At 42.9% G+C, this 20,995-nt stretch overlaps 1 protein-coding gene across 2 annotated transcripts in view; it reads right to left on the minus strand.

Moving 5' to 3' along the window:
• SERGEF (secretion regulating guanine nucleotide exchange factor) overlaps positions 1-17,097 on the minus strand; it is a 228,660-nt gene extending 211,563 nt beyond the window's left edge. For both annotated transcript variants that reach the window (XM_069469668.1, XM_069469667.1), the window contains exons 1-5: positions 17,007-17,097; positions 12,415-12,550; positions 11,067-11,222; positions 8,915-9,009; positions 4,731-4,791 (exon numbers count right to left, since the gene is read on the minus strand). In XM_069469668.1, coding sequence (XP_069325769.1) covers positions 4,731-4,791; positions 8,915-9,009; positions 11,067-11,222; positions 12,415-12,550; positions 17,007-17,066 — 508 coding nt within the window. In that variant the 5' untranslated portion in view covers positions 17,067-17,097. The remainder of the gene's footprint in view (positions 1-4,730; positions 4,792-8,914; positions 9,010-11,066; positions 11,223-12,414; positions 12,551-17,006) is intronic.
• Between the last annotated feature and the right edge of the window lie 3,898 nt (positions 17,098-20,995).

Below are 20,995 nucleotides of genomic sequence, written 5' to 3' on the forward strand. Positions count from 1 at the left end.
TGGGGAACTTCAACACCCCACTGACAATACTGGACAGATCATAGAAGCAGAAAATCAACAAAGAAATACTGGACTTAAATGGAACTCTAGAACAAATGGACCTAACAGACATTTACAGAACATTCTACCTGAAAACTACAGAATATACATTCTTCTCATCAGCACATGGGACATTTTCTAAGATTGATCATATCTTAGGCCACAAAACAAGTCTCAGCAAATTCTGAAAAATAAAAATCATACCATGTGTCTTCTCAAACCATAGTGGAGAGGGAACAACAAAAAAATAAAACTACAGACCAATATCCTTTATGAACACTGATGCAAAAATCCTCAACAAGATACTAGCAAACCAAATTAGCAGCACATCAAAAAGATAATTCACCATGATCAAGTGCGTTTCATCCCAGGGATGTAATGATGATTCAATATATGCAAAACAATAAATGTGTTTCATCACATAACCAGAAGCAAAAACAAAGACCACATGATCATCTCAATAGATGCAGAAATAAAATCCAGCACCCGTTCATGTTGAAAATCCTCAACAAACTAGATATATAAGGAACATACCTCAAAACTATACAAGCCATATAGACAAACTGACAGCCAACATTATACCAAATGGGGAAAAGTTGAAAGAATTTCCCCCTAAGAACTGTAACAAGACAAGGGTGCTCACTATTACCACATCTATTCAACATAGTAGTAGAAGCCCTAGCCAGAACAATCAAGCAAGAAAAGGAAATAAAGGGCATCCTAACCAGGAAAAATGATTTCAAACTATTCCTGTTTGCCAACAATATGATCGTGTACCTAGAAAACTCTAAAGACTCTAACAAAAGACTCCTAGTGATAAATAAATTCAGCCAAGTCTCAGGTTACAAAATCAATGTACACAAATCAGTCAAGCTGAGTCAAATCAAGAACTCAATAACATTTACAATAGCTATGAAGAAAACAAAATACTTAGAAATATATTTGACCAAGGAGGTGAAAGATTTCTACAAGGAGAACTACAAAATACTGATGAAAGAAATTGTAGATGACACAAACAAATGGGAAAACATCCCATGTTTATGGATTTGTAGAATCAACATTGTTAAAATGTCCATTCTGCCCAAAGCAATTTAGAGATTCAACACAATTCCACAGAGAAATGCAAATTAAAACCACAATGAGATACCACCTTAACCCTGTCAGAATGGCCATCATGAAAAAGTCAAAAAACAACAGATACTGGCATGGATGCAGAGAAAAAGATATGCTTATACACTGTTTGTGGGACTGCAATTTAGTACAATCTCTATGTAAAACAGTATGGAGATTCCTCAAAGAGCTAAAAGTAGACCTACCATTAGATCCAGCAATCCCATTACTGGGTATCTACCCAAAGGAAAAGAAATCATTCTGTCAAAAAAAAAACACCTGCACTTGAATGTTTATCACAGAACAATTCACAATTGCAAAGATACAGAATCAACCTAAGTGTCCATCAATTCATGATTAGATAAGAAAAATGTAGCGCGCGCGCGTGTGTGCACACACACGTCTGTGTATGTGTGTGTGTGTGTGTGTGTGTGTATAGTACTATTCAGCCATGAAAAGGAAGGAAATAATGTCATTTGCAGCAAGTTGGATGGAACTGGACACCATTATCATAAGTATCTCAGGAATGGAAAAAAACAAATACCACTTGTTCACATTGATAAGTGGGAGCTAAATGATGGGTGCACATGGGCCCAAAATGATGTAAAGGACATTGGAAACTAAGAAGGGGGTGAGGGATAAAAACTTACCTATTGAGTATAATGAACACTGTCCTAGTGGCAGGCACACTGGAAGCCCTGACTTCAGCATTATAGACTGTATTCATGTAACAAAAACTTCTGTATCCCCTTAATATTTTGAAATTTAAAAAACAAAATAAATAAATAAAAATATAATTATTGGCAAGGATGTGAAGGAATTGAAATCCCCTCATACTATTGGTGAGAATGCAAAATGGTACAGCTGCTGTGGAAAATAGTAAGAAAGTTCCTCAAAAAATTAAAAATAGAACTACCATATGATCCTACTTCTGGATATATATCCAAAAGAGTTGAAATCAGGATCTCAAAGAAATGTCTGTACTCCCATGTTCATTGCAGCATTATTCACAAAAGCAAAGATGTGGAAACAATACAACTATCCATCAACAGATGGATGGGTAAAGAAAATGTGGTAGACACATACAATGGAATATTATTTAGCCTTCAAAAAGAAGGAAGTCCTGCCATTTGGGACAACATGGATGAATCTGGATGACATTATTCTAAGTAAAATAAGCCATAAACAGAACAAATACTGCCTGATAGTACTTATATGAGGTATCTATAATAGTCAAATTCACAGAAGCAAAGAATACAACAGTTGTTGCCAGGAGGTAGGGGGGTAGGAAAAATGGAGAGTTGTTATTCAATGGATATAAAGTTTCAGCTATGCCAGATGAATAACTTCTAGAAATCTGCTATAGATGCCACCTATAAGATGAGAAACAAAAGAAAAAAAGAAGAAGAAGAAGAAGAAGAAGAAAAGAGATCTGCTATAGAATAGTGCCTATAGTTAACAACACAGTATTATGCACTTCAATATTTGTTAAGAGGGTAGATCTCATGTTAAGTGTTCTTACCACAAACACACACACACAAAACAAAGGGACACAAGGAAATTTGTGGAGATATTGGATATGTCTATTACCTCGACTGTGATGATGGTATCAGAGGTACTTGCATATGTCCAAACTCATCAAATTGTGCACATTAAATATGTACAGTTCTTTGTATAGCAGTTATACCTCAATAAGGCTGTTTAAAACAAAAAACTAGCAATTACAGAAAGTTGGTAGGAAAGCGGGACGTAAACCAATGATAGCCACTTCTCCTGAGCTGCTGACTTCTTAGAAGAACCTGCTTATAAAAATGTAATCACTACCACACAACACAGCAATCACACTCCTGGGCATTTATCCCAGAGAAATGAGTATTTATGCTCATATTAAAACCTGTCTGCAAATGTTTATAGTACCTATATTCTTAATAGCCAAAAACTGGAAACAACCCAAATGTCCTTCAATGCATGACTAGTTAAACAAACTGTGATTGGCATACACTGAACTGTGTCCCCTGAAAATTTCTATGTTGAAGCCTTAATCCCCAATGTGACTAGATTTGGAGATAAGAGCCATAAGGAGGCAAAAAAGGCTAAAGGGGGACATATGTGTGGGGCCCTAACCTAATAGGACGGGTGTCCTTATGAGAAGAGGAAGAAACCCCAGAGGTCTCTCTCTCCACGGGCCATGTGCGAACACAGCAAGAAGGTGGTCATCTACAAGCCACGAAGAAAGGCCTCCCAGAAACCAATTCTGATGGCATGTTGATCTTAGTCTTTTAGCCTTCAGAATGGTGAGAAAGTAAATCTCCATGGTTTAAGCCTGCTGGTCTATGGTACTTTGTTATGGCAGCCCTGGCTAACTAATACAGTGGTACATCCAAACCGCAGAATACTACCTAGCAGTAAAAAGGAACACATTATTGATATACAAAATTTGGTTGAATCTCTAGGGTATTATACTGAGTGAAAAAAAGCCAACCCCAAAAGGTTATATACTCTATGATACTTTTTATGTGACATTTTTGAAATGACAACATCATAAAGATACGGAAAACAGAAGAGTGGTTAGCCAAGGACTAAGCAGGAGGTGGAGGCAGGTAGGAAGTGGGTGTGGCTGTAAAAGGGCAACATGAGGGGTCCTGTGGTAATGGAATTGTTCCGGATCTTAACTGTATCAATGCTGATATCCTGGTTATGCTACTGTACTACAGTTTTGCAAGATACCACTGCAGGAAACTAGGAAAAGAACACATGGAGTCTATTTTGTTTTTTATAACTGAATGTGAATTTACAATAATCTCAAAATAAGAAATTTAATTTTTTAAAGAAAGCATGATCAGTGCTAAGCCCCAGGATGCACAGTGCTGCACTGAACTTTTCCTCACCTCCTCTGCCCTTTCTCCACTCCACAACTGACCTCGCCAAGCACTTGAGCCTCAGCCGCCACAGCCAATTAGTGCTGTCCTTCAGCCCAAAAGGAGTGTGAGCAGAAAAACGAAAAGGGAAGATGAAAATGTCATTGCCCTCCCATATGCCACCTCCCCGCTTCCCCTCACATACATATCGTCCATCCCATCACCCACTCAAGGTACAGGAGACAAGCTCACTTGAAGCTTTTTAAATTAACACACATTAATATCCACTGGGAAGGCAGTACAGTTCACTGCAAAGAATGTGGGTCTTGAATCCAAACCATCTCAGACTCCGCTCTAAGCTCTACCCTTTACCACCTTACTCCTTGTGGAACCTCACACGAGTGCTTTAACCTCCCTGGGCCTCAGTTTCTTCATATGTAAAAATTTAACTCACATCACTTCCTTGTTGTGAGGATTAAATGAGGTAATCAAATCAAGAGAACCTAGCACCATGCCTACAACAGAAAGAGCTAGAAAATTTCATTTCCTTCCTCCCTACCTGCTAAACGCTTTCTCACATGACTTCGGCCTTATGTTTTCTCCTTTTAATCAGAACTACAACACAGCAGGACCCTTTGAAATACCTTCTTAAAGGGTTTTTCTCCTAAAGCTCAGTTCCTCTTTATTACACACCTATTTAAAAAATAAAGGTAAAGTGATCACCTGTAGCAGCTAATGCATGCCTCAGTCCAGCAGCAATACAAACAACCTTCTCTCTCAGGAACTGTTAAAATAAAGAAAAGGATTTAGATCTCAGAATCATCCATCTACAAAATTTTATGTAATTTATGCCCAAAAACAATGCAGCATGATCTTCATTATGTATCTGACTGGTTCAAAACACACCCTCCAACATTTCTGCCCATAAATACTTTTACATATGTTCCCAAAAAGAAAAAAAATCTTTTTAAAATGCCATATCACAGCCAGATGCGGTGGCTCACATCTGTAATCCCAGCACTTCGGATGGCCGGGGCAGGAGAATCACTTGAGACCAAGAGTTCAATACCAGCCTGGACAACAAGAAAGACTCCCATCTCTTAAAAAAAAAAAAAAAAAAAAGTTAGTCGGCTGTGATGGTGCACACCTGCAGTCCCAGCTACTCAGGAGGCTGAGGTGGGAGGATCACTTGAGCCCAGCCTGGGCGACAGAGTGAGACCCTCTCTCTAAAAAAAAAAAAAAAAAAAAAAAAAAAAAATTAAATAAATAAATGAATTAAAAATGTCATATCACAGTACCATATCACAATGCCTCTCAAGGCTGGGAGGGACATTCAAGATCATCTAGTCCAAGGGTTAGCAAATGTTTTCTATAAAGGGCCAGATAATAAATATTTTAAACTTTACAGGCCATACAGTTTCTGTTACACTCCCCAGCTCTGACATTGTAACAGAAAAGCAGCTCTAGACTACACATAAATGAATGAGCATGGCTATTTGCCAATAAGACTTAATTTCCTAAGGGCTCTAATTTTCCCACCCTAATCCAATCCAATCCCTATCCAATGCTAGAAACTCCTCCACAACACCCCACCAAGTGGTCATCCAATCCCCGTCACACACCCCTAGTGACACAGGCTCACCACCTCCCCAGGAGCCTGTTCCATCTTTGCACAGTTCCATTTATCTCTTTAGGTGGAGCCAAACCCATCTGTCTGTAGCTTCTTGACAATGCTTTCCAAATATTTGAAGACAGTTGTCATGTCCTCTCTAAGACATTTTGTGGTGGTTATAAAAATAGGCCCTCAAATTCTTTGATACTCTTCCCTTCAAGATGTGGAGCTTAATTCCCCTCCCCTTGTGTGGGCTGGACTTAGTGACATGCTTCTAATGAAAAGAATAAGGAAGCAATAAGTGACTCAGACTAAGTGATGAAAGGCACCGAGGCTTCCTGCGTGGCATGTCTCACTCTCTCGAATTACCCTTGAAGGAGGCCAGATGCCATGTCTGAACAGTCCTATAGTCAGACCCATGTGGCAAGGAACTGAAGCCTCCTGCCAACAGCCACGGGAGAGAGCTTGGAAATGCGTCCACCAGCCCAGCAGGGCCTTCAGAGATGGCATGCAGACCCAGCTGACATCTTGACTGCAACCTCACGAGAGACCACCTAAGCTGTTCCTAGATGCCTGACCCTCAGAAACTGTGAGATAAATAAATACTTGCTGCTTTAAGCTGCTAAATTTTGGAGTGATTTGTTACACAGCAATAGGTAACTAATGCAGATCTCTTCTTTAGGCCGAATATCCCCAGTTCCATCAGCTATCACAGGGCTTTAAATTCTCTCTCCCTCCTGATTTCTCTCTTCTACGTACACTCTGGTGGTTCCACCTCTCTTTTAAAGGGACTGAATATGCAGCAATCACAGCCCCTATGGTGCTTTTCCACATTTGCTTATTTACAGGTCCACGGCGTCTTTCGAAACTTTAGGACCCTCAAGGGCAAGGCTTGAGTCTTATTTCCCTTTATGCCAGGGCCTAAGCACCAAATCCACAACAGAACCCAACGCCTCAGATGCAGTCTGACCATTGCAAAGCACAGAGCTCTGATCTTCCTTCTGGAGACTATACTTCTGTCAGTGGAGTCTACGATCACATTAGCTATTGGGAAGATCAAATCTTACTCCTAATACAATTGGAACACACTGTCCTTTAAATTTTCATCTTTCTTTTTTCTCCCAACATTTACTAAAGGGCCTTACACGTAGCTTCAATCTCTTCAACACCACTTATCTCCATCTCTTTCTCTCCATCCCTACCGCCACTGCTTCAGGTTGGGCCATGATCATCTCTTGTCTGGATTGCTAGCAAGAGGTTCCTAGGTAATCTTCCTTCAATCCATCCCCCACACTATCCTACCTGGCTGGCCCCACCCTACCATGCTGTTCTTATCATTTGTCATATACCACCACCCTGATTGCCCCTTCCCACCCACTCTACCCTGGCACTCCCACCTCTTCCTCATATTCCAACATACTAAACTGCTTACAGTATCCCAAAGCCCCCAGTTTTGTGCTTCTATACCTTTGCTTCAACAATTCCTTCTGCCTAGAATGTTCTTCCTTTGCACCTACTCTGCATCCTCCTGTCCCAAGCCCGGTAAACTTCTACTTAAAATTTAGCTTAATCCTGTTCTCACTCCACCTTCCTCTAGGTAAGAGTTCAATATGCCTTCCTTTGGGGACATACATGTATCTGTCATAGTTCTAACATGGTATTACAGTTAGTTATTTATGTATCTATCATGTACTACTAAACTATAAGACTCTCAAATGTTAGGACAGGTCTCATTCACCTTTGTTCCCACTGCGTAAACACAATGCCTAAGCACCAAATCCACAGCAGAACACACAATAGTTGCCATTAAATAAATCAATGGATTTTTATTATATTTCATTTTAGCACATTCCTCCTATTATTCCATAGAATATAGCCTGTCAAAATATTTTTACTTTCTGATTCTGTCATCCAACATATTTTAACCGCTGTTTCTGTCTTCTTTAATTATATGAATTATAATTAAGCTAAATTAATTATAACTTATATGTAGGTTATTACAAGGCCATCTGTTTGCAATTAGGATCTATAACATCTCCTGCAGGGATTACAGAGCCTAGGCTTGTGTGCATACCATAGGAACCATTACCCTAAATAACACCCTACAGACCAGCAACCAAGTTCAAGGAGCAGCTCTAAGCTCTCTCCAATAAAAACAGATCTCCCACTCTTAATTGAAAGCACCAGGTGAAGTGAAAAAAGCCAGGTCACATATTGTACGGTCCCATTTATATGAAATGCCCAGAACAGGCAAATCTATAGAGACAGAAAGTAGATTAGTAGTCACCAGGGGTAAGGGAGGGGAAAATAAGAAGTGACTGCTATTGGGTACACAGGTTCTTTTGGAGGTGATGAAAATGTTCTAAAATTACATAGTGGTGATGGCTGCTCATCTCTGTGAATATAGTAAAACCCCTGAATTATACATTTTAAAAGGGTGAATTTTATAATATCTGAATTATATCTCAATGAAGTCATTATTTTAAAAATTAATTCCACCTGTTCTTTTTTTTTTTTTTTTTTTTTTTGAGACAGAGTCTCGCTCTGTTGCCCAGGCTAGAGTGCTGTGGCATCCTCCTAGCTCACAGCAACCTCAAACTCCTGGGCTCAAGCAATCCTACTGCCTCAGCCTCCCGAGTAGCTGGGACTACAGGCATGAGCCACCATGCCCGGCTAATTTTTTTCTATATATTTTTAGTTGTCCAGCTAATTTCTTTCTATTTTTAGTAGAGACAGGGGTCTCACTCTTGCTCAGGCTGGTCTCGAACTCCTGAGCTCAAACGATCCACCCGCCTCAGCCTCCCAAGTGCTAGAATTACAGGCGTGAGCCATCGCTTCTGGCCCACCTGTCCTTTTTGAAATGGGGCTACTAGAAAATTTGAAATTACATGTGGCTCACGTTATGTTTCTTTTAGACAGCACTAGCCTAGCTAAGTATCTTTCGGCAAGTCACTTGTATCTGGACCTGTTTCTAACATAGTCCCACTATTACTAATTTTAGAACTAAAATGTTATTAATGTCTTTATGAGATGTATTACCATTATTGGTGTATTTCACAAAACTTTATAATGTGTATGAGGACTAACAGAGGTTTTTCATTCACAACATCCATCTCCCCCAACCTAATTTTTCCCAGAAGGACCTATTTTTCAACTCAAATTCTCCTACCCAATGAGTTTTCAGAGACTCAGTCAGCCTTTTATTCTGGGGAAGGAAAATCTCCCCAGAAGTAACACTCACTACTGTAAAACACTTTAACAGAACCTGGGCAAGCTAAGTATTAGCAGTTCTCACCTCAATGGCCTGGGGAACCACACATCTTCGAGGTCCATGAGGAACTCCTAACTGGCCAAAGGAGTTGGATCCACATGATAGAACTTGGCCTTTTTCTGCAAAAACAAAAACTTAAATTGCAAATCTATGAAGTAGATGTCTGTGACCAATGGGCAAACACTGAAGGCGAGAGGTGCAAAGGGAATGAGAGGATGTGGTGGAGATCCCAGGCTTCAGCGCACTCAGACCACATTCCCTACTTTTATTCCTCCAGAAATGAAAACACTGGCAACCAGGCTAAGTGCTCTACACAGATAGCTATTCTATTATCTCACTAAGGACAGATTATCTGTGTAGAACACTTGACCCAGTGCCTAGTGTTGGGATGGGAGGACACTTATTCCCCACTTTTCATGTTTCCATGTGACAGAATTGCCATTCCTATAACATTCCTGCCTTCCTCCCTCCCTTCCCTATACTCACTGCTTTCTAGGGGACAAGGGGTCACCTAACCAACTAATGAGTTTGGAAGAGGGGACAGGACGTGTGTGGCTTGGCACCTTCCTTTCAGGCATTCTGGGTTGACACACAGTAAGGGTTTCCCCTGTGGGGAAGGCCTAGAGTTTTGGAGGTAAGTTTGGACCAGAACCACTTGGCCTCATAATTAACCCTGTCCTCCCACTTAGCCTTTATCAGTAAAAAGCTGATAGTTTGATCTCCAACTCTGACTGCTCTATGCCTTTCTCACAACTGGATCCAAATGTGAGCAGGAAACAGTATTATCTACTGACTCTCTCCAACTCCAACATAGACCCACAGTAAGTACTTCATAAATGATGGCTATTATTTGGATTCTAATAATTACTATCAAATTCCACATACAGTATGAAACTCCTCCACAGAAGAGAATGGTACACTTGAGCAGGGTTTTAATGATGAGATAAGAATTCATCAGATAGGCTGGGCGTGGTGGCTCACACCCATAATCCTAGCACTTTGGAGGCCAAGGTGGGAGGATTGCTTGAGGTCAGGAGTTCAAGACCACCCTGAACAAGAGTGAGACCCTGTCTCTACAGAAAAATAGAAAAATTAGCCAGGTGTGGTGGTGTGTGCCTATAGTCCCAGCTACTCAGGAGGCTGAGGCAGGAGATCACTTGAACCCAGGAGTCTGAGGTTGCTGTGAGCTATGATGACACCACTGCATTCAAGCCTGGTCAACAGAGGGAGACCCTGTCTCAAAAAAAAGAGTTCATCAAATAGACAAGAGGGGCTGGCCCAGACAGAGAGAAGAATATGTACTGCTAGGTACTACCAGAAAAAAAAGTATGAGGAGTGTGGAGAATAAGAGATAGGTAACAGAGAGAAGCAGGGAAGAGTTATAGAAGGCCATGTGCTAAAAATGACCAGCTAGACAGGGCAAGGTGGGGCAGAGAGGTCAAAAATGCTTCAAGGGAACAGAAGTCAGCTGACCAAGTAACTACTGCCAGCTGTTTCCAAGAGCATTGTTCTATTAACCCTTTGACCCCATCCTTCTACATCCTATACTGTTACCTGGCTTCACAGAGACCAAACAATTCTGCCCAATCCCATTTATTTAAAAAAAAAAAAAAAAAAAAAAAATCCCTCAGTGGGAAAAAGCTGACATCACGGCTGTGGCAACCTCTATTTCCTCATACTTCCCCATCACATTCCCTTCCCTGCCACAGCTGGCCAGCTAGCCCAGGCACACGGCTTATCATGAACTTTTGGGACAGGCAGTAGCCACCAAAGGTCATCTATTCCATTCCCCAGTCTCTGGCAAAAGTTTTCCAGCCCAATCTCAATCCTCTTTACTGTTAAAACTTTCTTTGTAGATGAGAAATTACTTAACAGGTATATGTACACTATTCAGGTGCTGGCTACACTGAGGGCCCAGACTTCACCATGAGGCAATATATCTTCGTAACAAAATTGCACTTGTACCCCCTAAATCTATAAAATTTTTTTAAAAAGAAAAAAGAGGAAAAAATCTCTCCTCGTCAAAAGGCACCCCACAACTTTCCTTAACAACCAGAGAAAACATTTGTGTTTTTTAAACACAAAGAGGCTTTCATTTAATCAGTGGTCACCACCATCATCCTGTTCTCACCCAAAGCCTTTGTGGTGGCAAAGATTTAGCCACGAGTAAACTCACCTGTGAGTATAATGGTAAAATCCCAGCCACAGGCCACCTGTTGGATGGGACAGCCAAGGAGGGATTTGCAGGGTGTAAAATACGGGACATCTTCTGTGTGACCAAGCCCCAGTTGCCCATCTTTGTTCAGGCCACAAACAAAAAGGCCTCCTCCATCTGTAAAACATAAAGCCTTCGGGGATAGTATGCACAGGGGACAACACAACTGCCAAAGTGAACAAAACGGTTTCACTAACTATTTGGAGTCACAAACCAATCACTTTTATTCCCACCCAAGTTAATAAGCCACATATGCTAATGTGTTCTGGAGCCAAATGACATAGGGCCAAGGGCCTCACATCTAATACCTAACTGGAAACTCCAAGTCCTAGAGCAGCAGCCAATCAATCACCAAGTTGAGCATCTACCGTAACAAGAAAAGCCAACATTTATTCAACATTTAGAAGGTCCCAAGCTTTACATGTGGGGGTGACTTATCCTTTAGGTACAATGTCTATGCCCACCATACTTTTAGAGATCCACAGAATGGCTTAATTTTAAATTCTCTTAAAATGAGAAAAAATAATACAGTAACAGTGCATGTATAATACTAAATCCAGCCTGGATTATATTCACCTTTATACCAATACAGTTGTAAAACATAATTTTTAATATTCCTTTATGGAGAAAGGAGTCCATAAAGGCAAAAGCACCAAGGTCCCATGAAAGTCATAAAATACCCCTGTTAACTCTCTGGCTCTCCTCATCCATCATATTATCCCCATGTACGGGGAGGAAGCTATGGCACAGGGAGATTATTTGCCCAATGCCACATAGCTAATGAGTCACAGAACCAGGATTTGAACCCAAGCATTTTGATTCCCGAGCTCGTGTGCTTAACCAGATGCAATACGCCCTCCTTTGTGATATTATACCACTTGCAGTACCTGTTAAATACCATCCTAGGTACTGTGACGGAAGATTAGGAAAATGCAAGGTTCTAACTCTCAAGAAATATTCAATCTAATTGCAAAGACTTCTAACTCATATACGAAAGTTACATAGCAATATATGTTATAAAATGTGATCTATGTTGTAACTCTGCCACTAATTTGTCTTGTGACCTTAAGCAATCAGTGTTCCTTTCTGAACCTCATTTGTATAATGAAGGGGAAGGAGGGGTGACCTAGAAGATCTCTGAAGTCCTAGCTCTGTCAATCTAGGATCCTCTAATGATAATTTGGCTCTTTCAAAAAGATATTTTCCTCCGTGAAATACAAAAGGATAAATGATGGCAATATAACATCCCTGGGTGGGGGAAATGTCTAAATAAGAAAGTAAGCGGCTATCTATTTTTGAAAGAAGTTACCTGTCACAATTGCAGAGTGGCCCCCTCCTCCCGTGATCCTCCTGACACACGTAGGTTTACAGAAGTCACTCAGTTGCTGGGGCAAAAGCACATCTTCCTTATGGCCAAGGCCAAGTTGCCCATAGCTATTTGCACCCTAGGGATAAAACAAGCCAAGGATGAAAAAGTGTGGGAACCACAGCTGTCAATATCTATTTACCTGTCCCTACCTTCCCCACCCTGACATATCTCTCAGAGCCTGTAACACATGAGATGTCGTAGGCTCATTCTTAAGAGGTTGTTATATGTAACTTCTATGAAGATGGTGGCCCCATCTACAGAACACCATGAGAGGAGCCCTCAGCATCCACAACTTACCCAACGATATTCCTCACCTTTCCCTTCTAATGTTCCAGCCCCAACGTATTGCCTTTGGGAGATAGCACACAGATTCTTTCTGACAAAAACTATCTAGGGAAGCTAAAGAAAGAAAAAATGAGGGGGAACTGCTAACAAAGTGGGTAGGAAACACCCTAGAACTAGATCTTGTCCCTTTTCCCTACACCCTTGCTGGGAAAACTGGCAATGACTTCCTATAATCAAAGTTAGCTAAGGATTTTGTGACCCTAAAGCATCATTATTTTATTTGTACAGTGAAAGAGGTTGGCAATGATCTCTAAGGGCCTTTCCAAGTACAATGTTTCATGACTCCAAAATTCACATGGTGAAATTCCCGTAAGAGAACAGATTTCCCCTTCATAGGCAATATATCTATTATTGTTATTATATAATAAAGGTCCATAATCTCTAATCTAAAACCCTTATGGCCAGATGACTTCAGATTCAGAATTTTATAGATTTTAGAAAAGTAATACAGTATATATATATATATATATATATATATCTCACATATACTGATGCAAAACAATAATATTTCCGAAGTAAAAAGCACAAATACAAGAAGTGGGCAAAGACTATAAATAACCTTACGTGTGGTAAGTTTTGGGTTTTCAGAGATTTTTGTGTTCAAAATTGAAGATAAGGGATTGTGGACCTGCACAGAGAATCTTATTAAGGTATCAGAAAATCTTATAATTTCTTCAAGTATCTATTTCTAGCTGGTTCTTCCTGGAGGTGAGAAGTAAAACATTTGAAACATGTTTGTTTTTGAAGGCATGTGAGTGAGGAAAAGTGAGGTAAAAAAACTTGAAAAAATACATACATGCATACAAAATCTTTGCCCTTATAGTCTATTTCACAGCCATCCTGGGCTGTAAGGACTCAAAGACAAAAGAGCAAGCCATGGCAGGACACAGGTCCCAGAGGTCCTCCGGGGCAATATTAGCTACCAATTACTGAGTGCTTCTCTATGTACTGGCCATTCACCTTTAATCCTCACAACAACCAAGGAGAAGGGCATTATCACTCCCATTTTACTGATGAAGAAACTAAGTGTCAGAGAGGTTGGGTAACGTTCCGGAGTTACAAAGCTGGGCAACAAGTTGGATGCCCCACTCTTGTACTATACCTTACTGTGTCTCTAAGAAAAAAAAAGAATACGTGGTTAACCAGCCCAGAGTATACCTGGCAGGAGGCTTACTGTACAACCCTATCTAAAATAGCACCCTCACCACATCATCCCCTTTTCTTTTTTTTTTTTTTTTTTTTTTGAGACAGAGTCTCACTCTGTTGCCCAGGCTAGAGTGAGTGCCGAGGCGTCAGCCTAGCTCACAGCAACCTCAAACTCCTAAGCTCAAGCGATCCTCCTGTCTCAGCCTCCCGAGTAGCTGGGACTACAGGCATGAGCCACCATGCCCGGCTAATTTTTTATATATATATATATATTTTTAGCTGTCCATATAATTTCTTTCTATTTTTAGTAGAGATGGGGTCTCGCTCTTGCTCAGGCTGGTCTCGAACTCCTGAGCTCAAACGATCCGCCCACCTCGGCCTCTCAGAGTGCTAGGATTACAGGTGTGAGCCACCACGCCCGGCCATCATCCCCTTTTCTGCTGTATTTTTCTTCATATGACTCCTTGACATTATATTATGTATTTGTATAGCTGTTTACTGTCTACCTCCCCCAAGAGAAAGTAAACTCCATGCGGGCAGGAACTTCGTTTTGTTCATTGCTATTTCCCCTACGTCTGAAACTGTGCTGGCCCAGAGATGTGCATATATGTATACGGCAAATGAATGTAAGACTCTATGAGTCCCTACAAAAGACTGTTGCAAGGCTGGGTGCAGTGGCTCACACCTGTAATCCCAGCACTCTGGGAGGCCAAGGCAGGAGGATCACTTGAGGTCAGAAGATCGAGGTCAGCCTGAGCAAGAACAAGACCCCATCTCTACTAAAAATACAAAAAATTAGCTGGGCAACTGAAAATAGAAACAAAAAATTAGCCAGGACAAAAAATTAGCCAGGCTTGGTGGTGGGCCCCTGTAGTCCCAGCTACTCAGGAGGCTGAGGAAGGAGGATCCCTTGAGCCCAAGAGTTTGAAGTTACTGTGAGCTAGGCTAACATCACAGCACTTTAGCCCAGGCAACAGAGTAAGACTCTGTCAATAAATAAATAAGGACTGTTGCAGTGTGAAGTGAAGTGTATATGCATAGGATTTCTTTGTCATCCCTAAGATCTCAGTGGCTGCCCCATTACCAGGGTTGCAGGCTACTGAACATCGGAGGAAAAAGTAATTGAGACACAGGCACTCTGAAGTTCTTTCAAATTATGGTACAAATTTCTGTAATGTCACAACAGGCCCTAAATTCAGGATAAAACAAGAGAAAGGAAAAGTTAATGCAATCTATTACACCTCTATTTGCCTCCCTTCCTTACAAACACTCCAGGCATATCTCACACACACACACACACACACACACACACACACAAAACAACCCTAACAAGGTAAATCCCCTTGCTATGGACTGAAATATATTCCCTCAAAATTCATATGTTGAAGCCCTAACCTCCAGTACCTCAGACTATTACTGTATTTGGAGATACGGCCTTAAAAGACGTAATTAAGGTTAAATGAGGTAATAAGTGTGGGGCCCTAATGCAATATGACTGGTTTCCTTATAAGAAGAGACACCAGGGATGCTCACGTACAAAGAAAAAGCCATGTGAGGACACAGTGAGGGGGTGGCCAACTGCAAGCCAAACAGAGAGGCCTCAGAAGAAACCAAACCTGCTCACACCCTGATCTTGGACGTCTAGCCCCAGAATTGCGAAAAAATAAATCACAGTTGTTTAAGACTCCTAGTTTATGGTATTTTGTTATGGTAGCCCTAACGCACCCACACACACAGATTATGCCACAGGAAAAACACACCATCAGGCCTCCAAGCACAGCAGTAAGGTGAGGTTCAACAGTATTTCTGTTTCAGTACAGACAAGACCATATCTGAAAGGCTTTGTCAGTCCCATGTTTCCTCTGTCCACACAGACGCCAGTTTCCAGCCTGGAAAAAGCCAGAGACAGCATATACATTCACTCCCCAACTCCACCCCTCGCTCAAGTGCCACCTCAAAGATGCTCAGACAGTCAAACTACCACACCATGCTCTCTCCCCTCTTCAAACTGCAGCTCTACATTCAAAAAGTGCTGCCTTGTACTGATAATTATTTTTCCTAAAAATTGGTCAAATACTTATTTTAATGGCAATGTATGTTATAATTTTACCCTCTTCCAAAACAAGGGCTGGAAGACTTTCACTCTTATGTATTCTCCAAACATCAGCACATGGCTCGGCACACAGGTACTCATTCATTCATTCATTCATTCTTTAGTCAACAAATATTTATTAGGGACCTACAATACGCCAGGCACCAAGGGAGGCACTGTGAACAGACAGGCACAGTAGCAACCCTTAAGACGCTTACATTTTCGCTAAGGAGACCGACATTAACAAACGACACATGTCATTACAATTGCGATACGTGCTATGAATAACCCCAAGACACATCTGCTTATTCCCGCGCATGCTGGTCGGCTGCCTGTCACATTCCTGTGCACAAACCCTCCTCTCTCCCAGCCACACATAAAGATGACCCTGTCTCTCTCGTGCTCCCGTCCCACTAGCCCAGACTCCCACGCCCCCAAAACAGGCAAGATCCAGTCGCAGCACAGTTTCAGCAAATATGCAGGGTCTGCGCCTAGTGCAAGCCAAACGCCGCAGGCCTCACATCCAAAGGATGCTCCCGTCAGGCTGCGGTGCGGCTGGGAAAGGGCCTCCAACCTCCAGGCATCAGGAGGGTAGAGGCACAGGTGGCTCCCACAGGGCTCTGGGACCTGGAGATCCTCTCTCTACCGAGCCCTCCACGCTGTCTTCCCAGGTGTTGTCCGAGCCGGAAGGCTCTCGTGGAACCAGACACTCTGCCCTGGAAGCAGGTTCTCCGGTTCTGACCCCACCAGCGAACAGGCCCCTGAGTCACCTCGCGAAGATCCTGCCCTTCCCGCCCTCTCCTCTCAGCTCCCAGCCCAGGACACTCCAAATCAGAGCCCGACTGGGACCTCGGCCGCCCAGTCCCCGCACCACCCACGCCGAGGCCGGGCGCTCCCGCGTCGCCGAGCCCCTCAGCCCCAGCCCCGGCCCGGGGGCGGAGTCACGTACCCAGGCGAAGAGCGCGGCCGCCGCGTGGGTGGACTCCGAGGCGCACGGCTCGCGCTCCATGCGTGCACACGCCGCCGGCGCTTCCGAGAGGAGCAGCGAGGGGCGGGGCCCGCCGGGGGAGGGGCCGGCGCGGAGGAGGCCCCGGCGCGGGGTGGCATGGCGACGGGGGAGGGCCCGGCTTGGGGAGAGTCTGTGGTAGGCAGGGGCCGGCGGGGGCGGGACCTGCCGGGGGCGGGCTCCGTGGGGGGCGGGGCCGGCGCGGGAGAGTCAGCGCTGGCGAGGCCCGCAGAGGAGGGAGGCCCTGCGCAGGTTGGCGGAGGAGCGGGTGGCGGCCGCGTCCTCGGGCCTCCCGGATCCAGTAGCGGGATGGGCCAGACGACCGCCCCCGAGCCGTCTCCTGGTCGCCCGCCCTGGCGCGCTGTAGCGTCCCCGCCCCCGGCCTCCTGTTGCATTGGGCCAGTCGGCCTCTCCTTCCCTCCCCTCGCACTATTTTTAGAAATAATTCCGTAGAGATGCACCACGCTCCGCGGTTCGAAAAGCTCCTCGTTTCTGTCTAGGCGTCCCACAACAGCCCAGGGGGGCTGACAGGGCAGGGACTGTACCACCATTTGACGGGGGTGGAAGTCAGGCCTGAGGTTTGGAAAGGGTCCGGTGCCTCAGGCGGAACTGCCTTAGGCCTGCTTTGGTGTGCGTTTGCAAAATCCGAGGGAGCGTCTGGGGAGGCGAGTGTAGTGTCTTAGGTCGCTGGTGTCGCCCTCGGCGCCTGGCACGCAGCGGGCACTCGGACCCCGCGACACTGAACGGGGGAGGCTGGTGCACGCGTTCCTGCGGGGCGGCCTTCTCACCCTCCGCTCTGGGCACCTCCCTGCCCTAATTCTGATACTGGGTAATTTTCAGTAAAATGTATCAATATTGACTGGGTAATTTTCACCCAACAAACATTTTCATATAAAATGGCTTTTATCAGATAGTGTCATACTGCTAGTGGGAGTTAAATAAGTGCAATTTTCCTGAAGGAAAATGTGGCGATGCCTATTTGGAATAGAGAACAAATGGGGTCGCATTAAAGGTGGTAATCCCGTTCAGTTGCTCTTGGCCCCTGAATCAGCAGGTGACAGGCTCCAACTCATCACCCCTTTATGCGTGGGAGGCCCTTGGAAGTGTCTCAGGAGAGCTCTTACACAGTCCTTTCCAGTTCTTTCCCCCTATGCCTCCTTGGTGTTTGTGCCTGTAAAATGGATTGAGGGCAGCCCCTCATCTTTACCTCTCCAGCTTGTGACATCTTGAAAGCATTATGACAGTACCAGGAAAAATGCATCCTCTAGAGAAGCAAGGCAGCTCTTCATTCTCTAGAGACCGCAATGTGCAAAAACTATACCGTGCGTGCTGTTTTATAACATTGGGCTTTTTTTTGTTCTGAGGATTCCTTTCAAATATGTGTAATACGATGTAAAAAGGGGTCTCTTCCCAGCTCAGTGTTGGCTGGGACCCGGAGGCAATAAGTGCCAGTGACTCCCACATTATAAAGTGAGGTACACCACCACCAAAGCAGAACTTGCAAAGCAGGTGTCTAGAAACCAATGTGTGACTTCCAATCTATGAAAAAGACTAGGGAGGCCAGAGAGAGTTCTAACAGGATACGTGGCCACTGTTGTCAATGTCATGTGGGTCCTGATCATCTCATGTCTAAGGAAAGGTACTTCAGCAGAGCCATTGAAGAGAGCTTGGGACTCAGGAAGGCTACTGTCCAATTCATGCTGAGAAATCCAAGGGCTTGTGGCTGGATAATACTCTGATAGTTGAACAAAGAGAGATCGATGCTTTGGGGAGATCTTTCATGCCCAGAATTTTTCAAGATAAAGACAGAGTATCTCCCATGTGAATGTTTTCCAGCATGAGCAAACTGGCTGGGGAATGGTGTTAAACCCTGTCCCAAGGAATTTCTGGAGGAGTGAAGTGACACCTACAGCAGAGTTGACCACTAGATTCCTAGAGGCTGAGAGAGAGGAATTCAACGGCCCAGTCAGAAAGACACATCACGTCAAGAGATCCCAAGAAATTAGGAGGTGGGAAGGTCTTCCAAAACACACACAAGGATGAGCCAGCATTAAATACTTAGCAAGTACAGAAGGCACTGATGCCAACTCACAGCAGAATCAGACCAAAAAGAACTTTCCTACTCCTTCTGTCTCCTCCCACTACCACTCCCCAACCCAGGGAGAGTCCAAGGCATCCTAGTGAGTGCAGACGGAGACACAAGGCCAGTCCACTGAAGAAGCTAAGCACTCCTCTCCTTTCTCAGTTCCAGAGGAGGAGGAAAGCTTTAACCTTAAAGTTTGAGTTTTTAAAATTTTTACCGAGGACTGGACTTTTTAAATACTGAAATGAGAGAAATTGTGTGAGAGAAAAAGAGATTAGAAAACACTAAGGACTTTTTGTTATCTGTGAGTGAGCAGAAAAAACAAGACAGCGACCTGAGATTTCTTCCAAAATCTTCCTTGCCAAAGGGGGAAGGAATAACTACGTACAGAGGCAATTTTAATAGAGAGAGGGTCTAGGAGAATGCAGTTGCTTTCAGATTTCACCCCTTGAATGTACATGGATCAATACTTTGACCTCCAGCTATCTTATTACATTATATTCCTTAATATAATTTCTTGGAAGTATTGAGATGTTGCACATGTTTCAACTATGTACATGCCACTGGCTACTGCTTCCCATGAGTAGCCTGGTTGAATTGCAGCTGTTGAATGGGACTAGTTTTGAACTACTTAATGGTTTCACTTTCAGATGCCTTGTCTCCTCATAAGGGGAAAGAATAAAGTATTTGGGGCCATACAAACTACACTTCTGTACCACAGAGTTTAGGAAATTTTTTCCATTAGATTATTTTATTTGATCCTCCCAGCAATACTAGCATGATAAATGTTGTTAGGGTCGTTATTTTATAAATGAGAAAACTGAGACTCAAAGAAGTTAAATGATTTACTCCAAGATCAGTTTCCTGTTTTTGATAAAGGAAGATTAGCTAACTGCAAACTAATTTTCTCACCAAAAACAACTAGAAAAGCTGGTAGAAAAATATTTTTAAAATCTGTTTCAAGTCATTAGAAAGCTATCTGAACAGCAAGAACTTGAAGGGCCAAGATCTGGAAACTGAGAAACTATATTTGGCATTATTTTTCTCCTTGAAGCACTTGCTAATTAGCAAGCAATGTCTTGGAGGCTAAGAAACAGACCAAAAACAGCAGCTGAGGAACCCAGAAATAGAGCAGTACTGTTACCAATCTCACAGGGCATGGGGTGGGGTGCAGGGGACAGTGAGTGAAGGAGAGGACAAAAGTAGGAGTCCAGGGCCCCCAACAAGAAGCCCTGGTACACACTCATAGCTTTCCACTGGGATCCCTAAAGGGCTACATCCAAAGAGTAGAGGTGAACTGGAAATAGACCAGCCCTCACAAAGACTGAAGCTCAGCTTCTCATTGGCTCAATCCCTGATAGTACTAAGAAGATTTTGACATGCCATTATATTATATACTGCCTGCTAGAAGCAAAAATTAATCCCCTTTTGAGGAAGATAGCTAAGGGAGAATCTCGGATTCTTTAAGAGAGTGATTATATTAATGATTCTTTACATGTAGAAAATAAGGGTGGGTTGTTTTTTTTTTTTTACAAACATCATTTTCTCCAATAATCCAGTGCAGTAGACTTAGCTGATTTTACAGATAAGGAACATGAGATTGGGACTGTACCAAGAACTCTGAAAAGTTGTTACTAAGACTTCAGGTGTATTTGGCTCTATCTGATCCATAAGCTTTTTAAGAAGTATAATGGAGTTCTTAAACTAATAAAATTGCTAATATAAATTTAAATCCATTTTTAATGTATGTGTGACCAAAAAAATACGTGTTGAGGACACAAATTTTTTTGTTCATTTATTATCCAGTTGAATAACAAATTTGTAAATCATAAATGTATATTACATAGTA

This window comes from Eulemur rufifrons, chromosome 6, assembly GCF_041146395.1.
Source record: "Eulemur rufifrons isolate Redbay chromosome 6, OSU_ERuf_1, whole genome shotgun sequence".
NCBI lineage: Eukaryota > Metazoa > Chordata > Mammalia > Primates > Lemuridae > Eulemur > Eulemur rufifrons.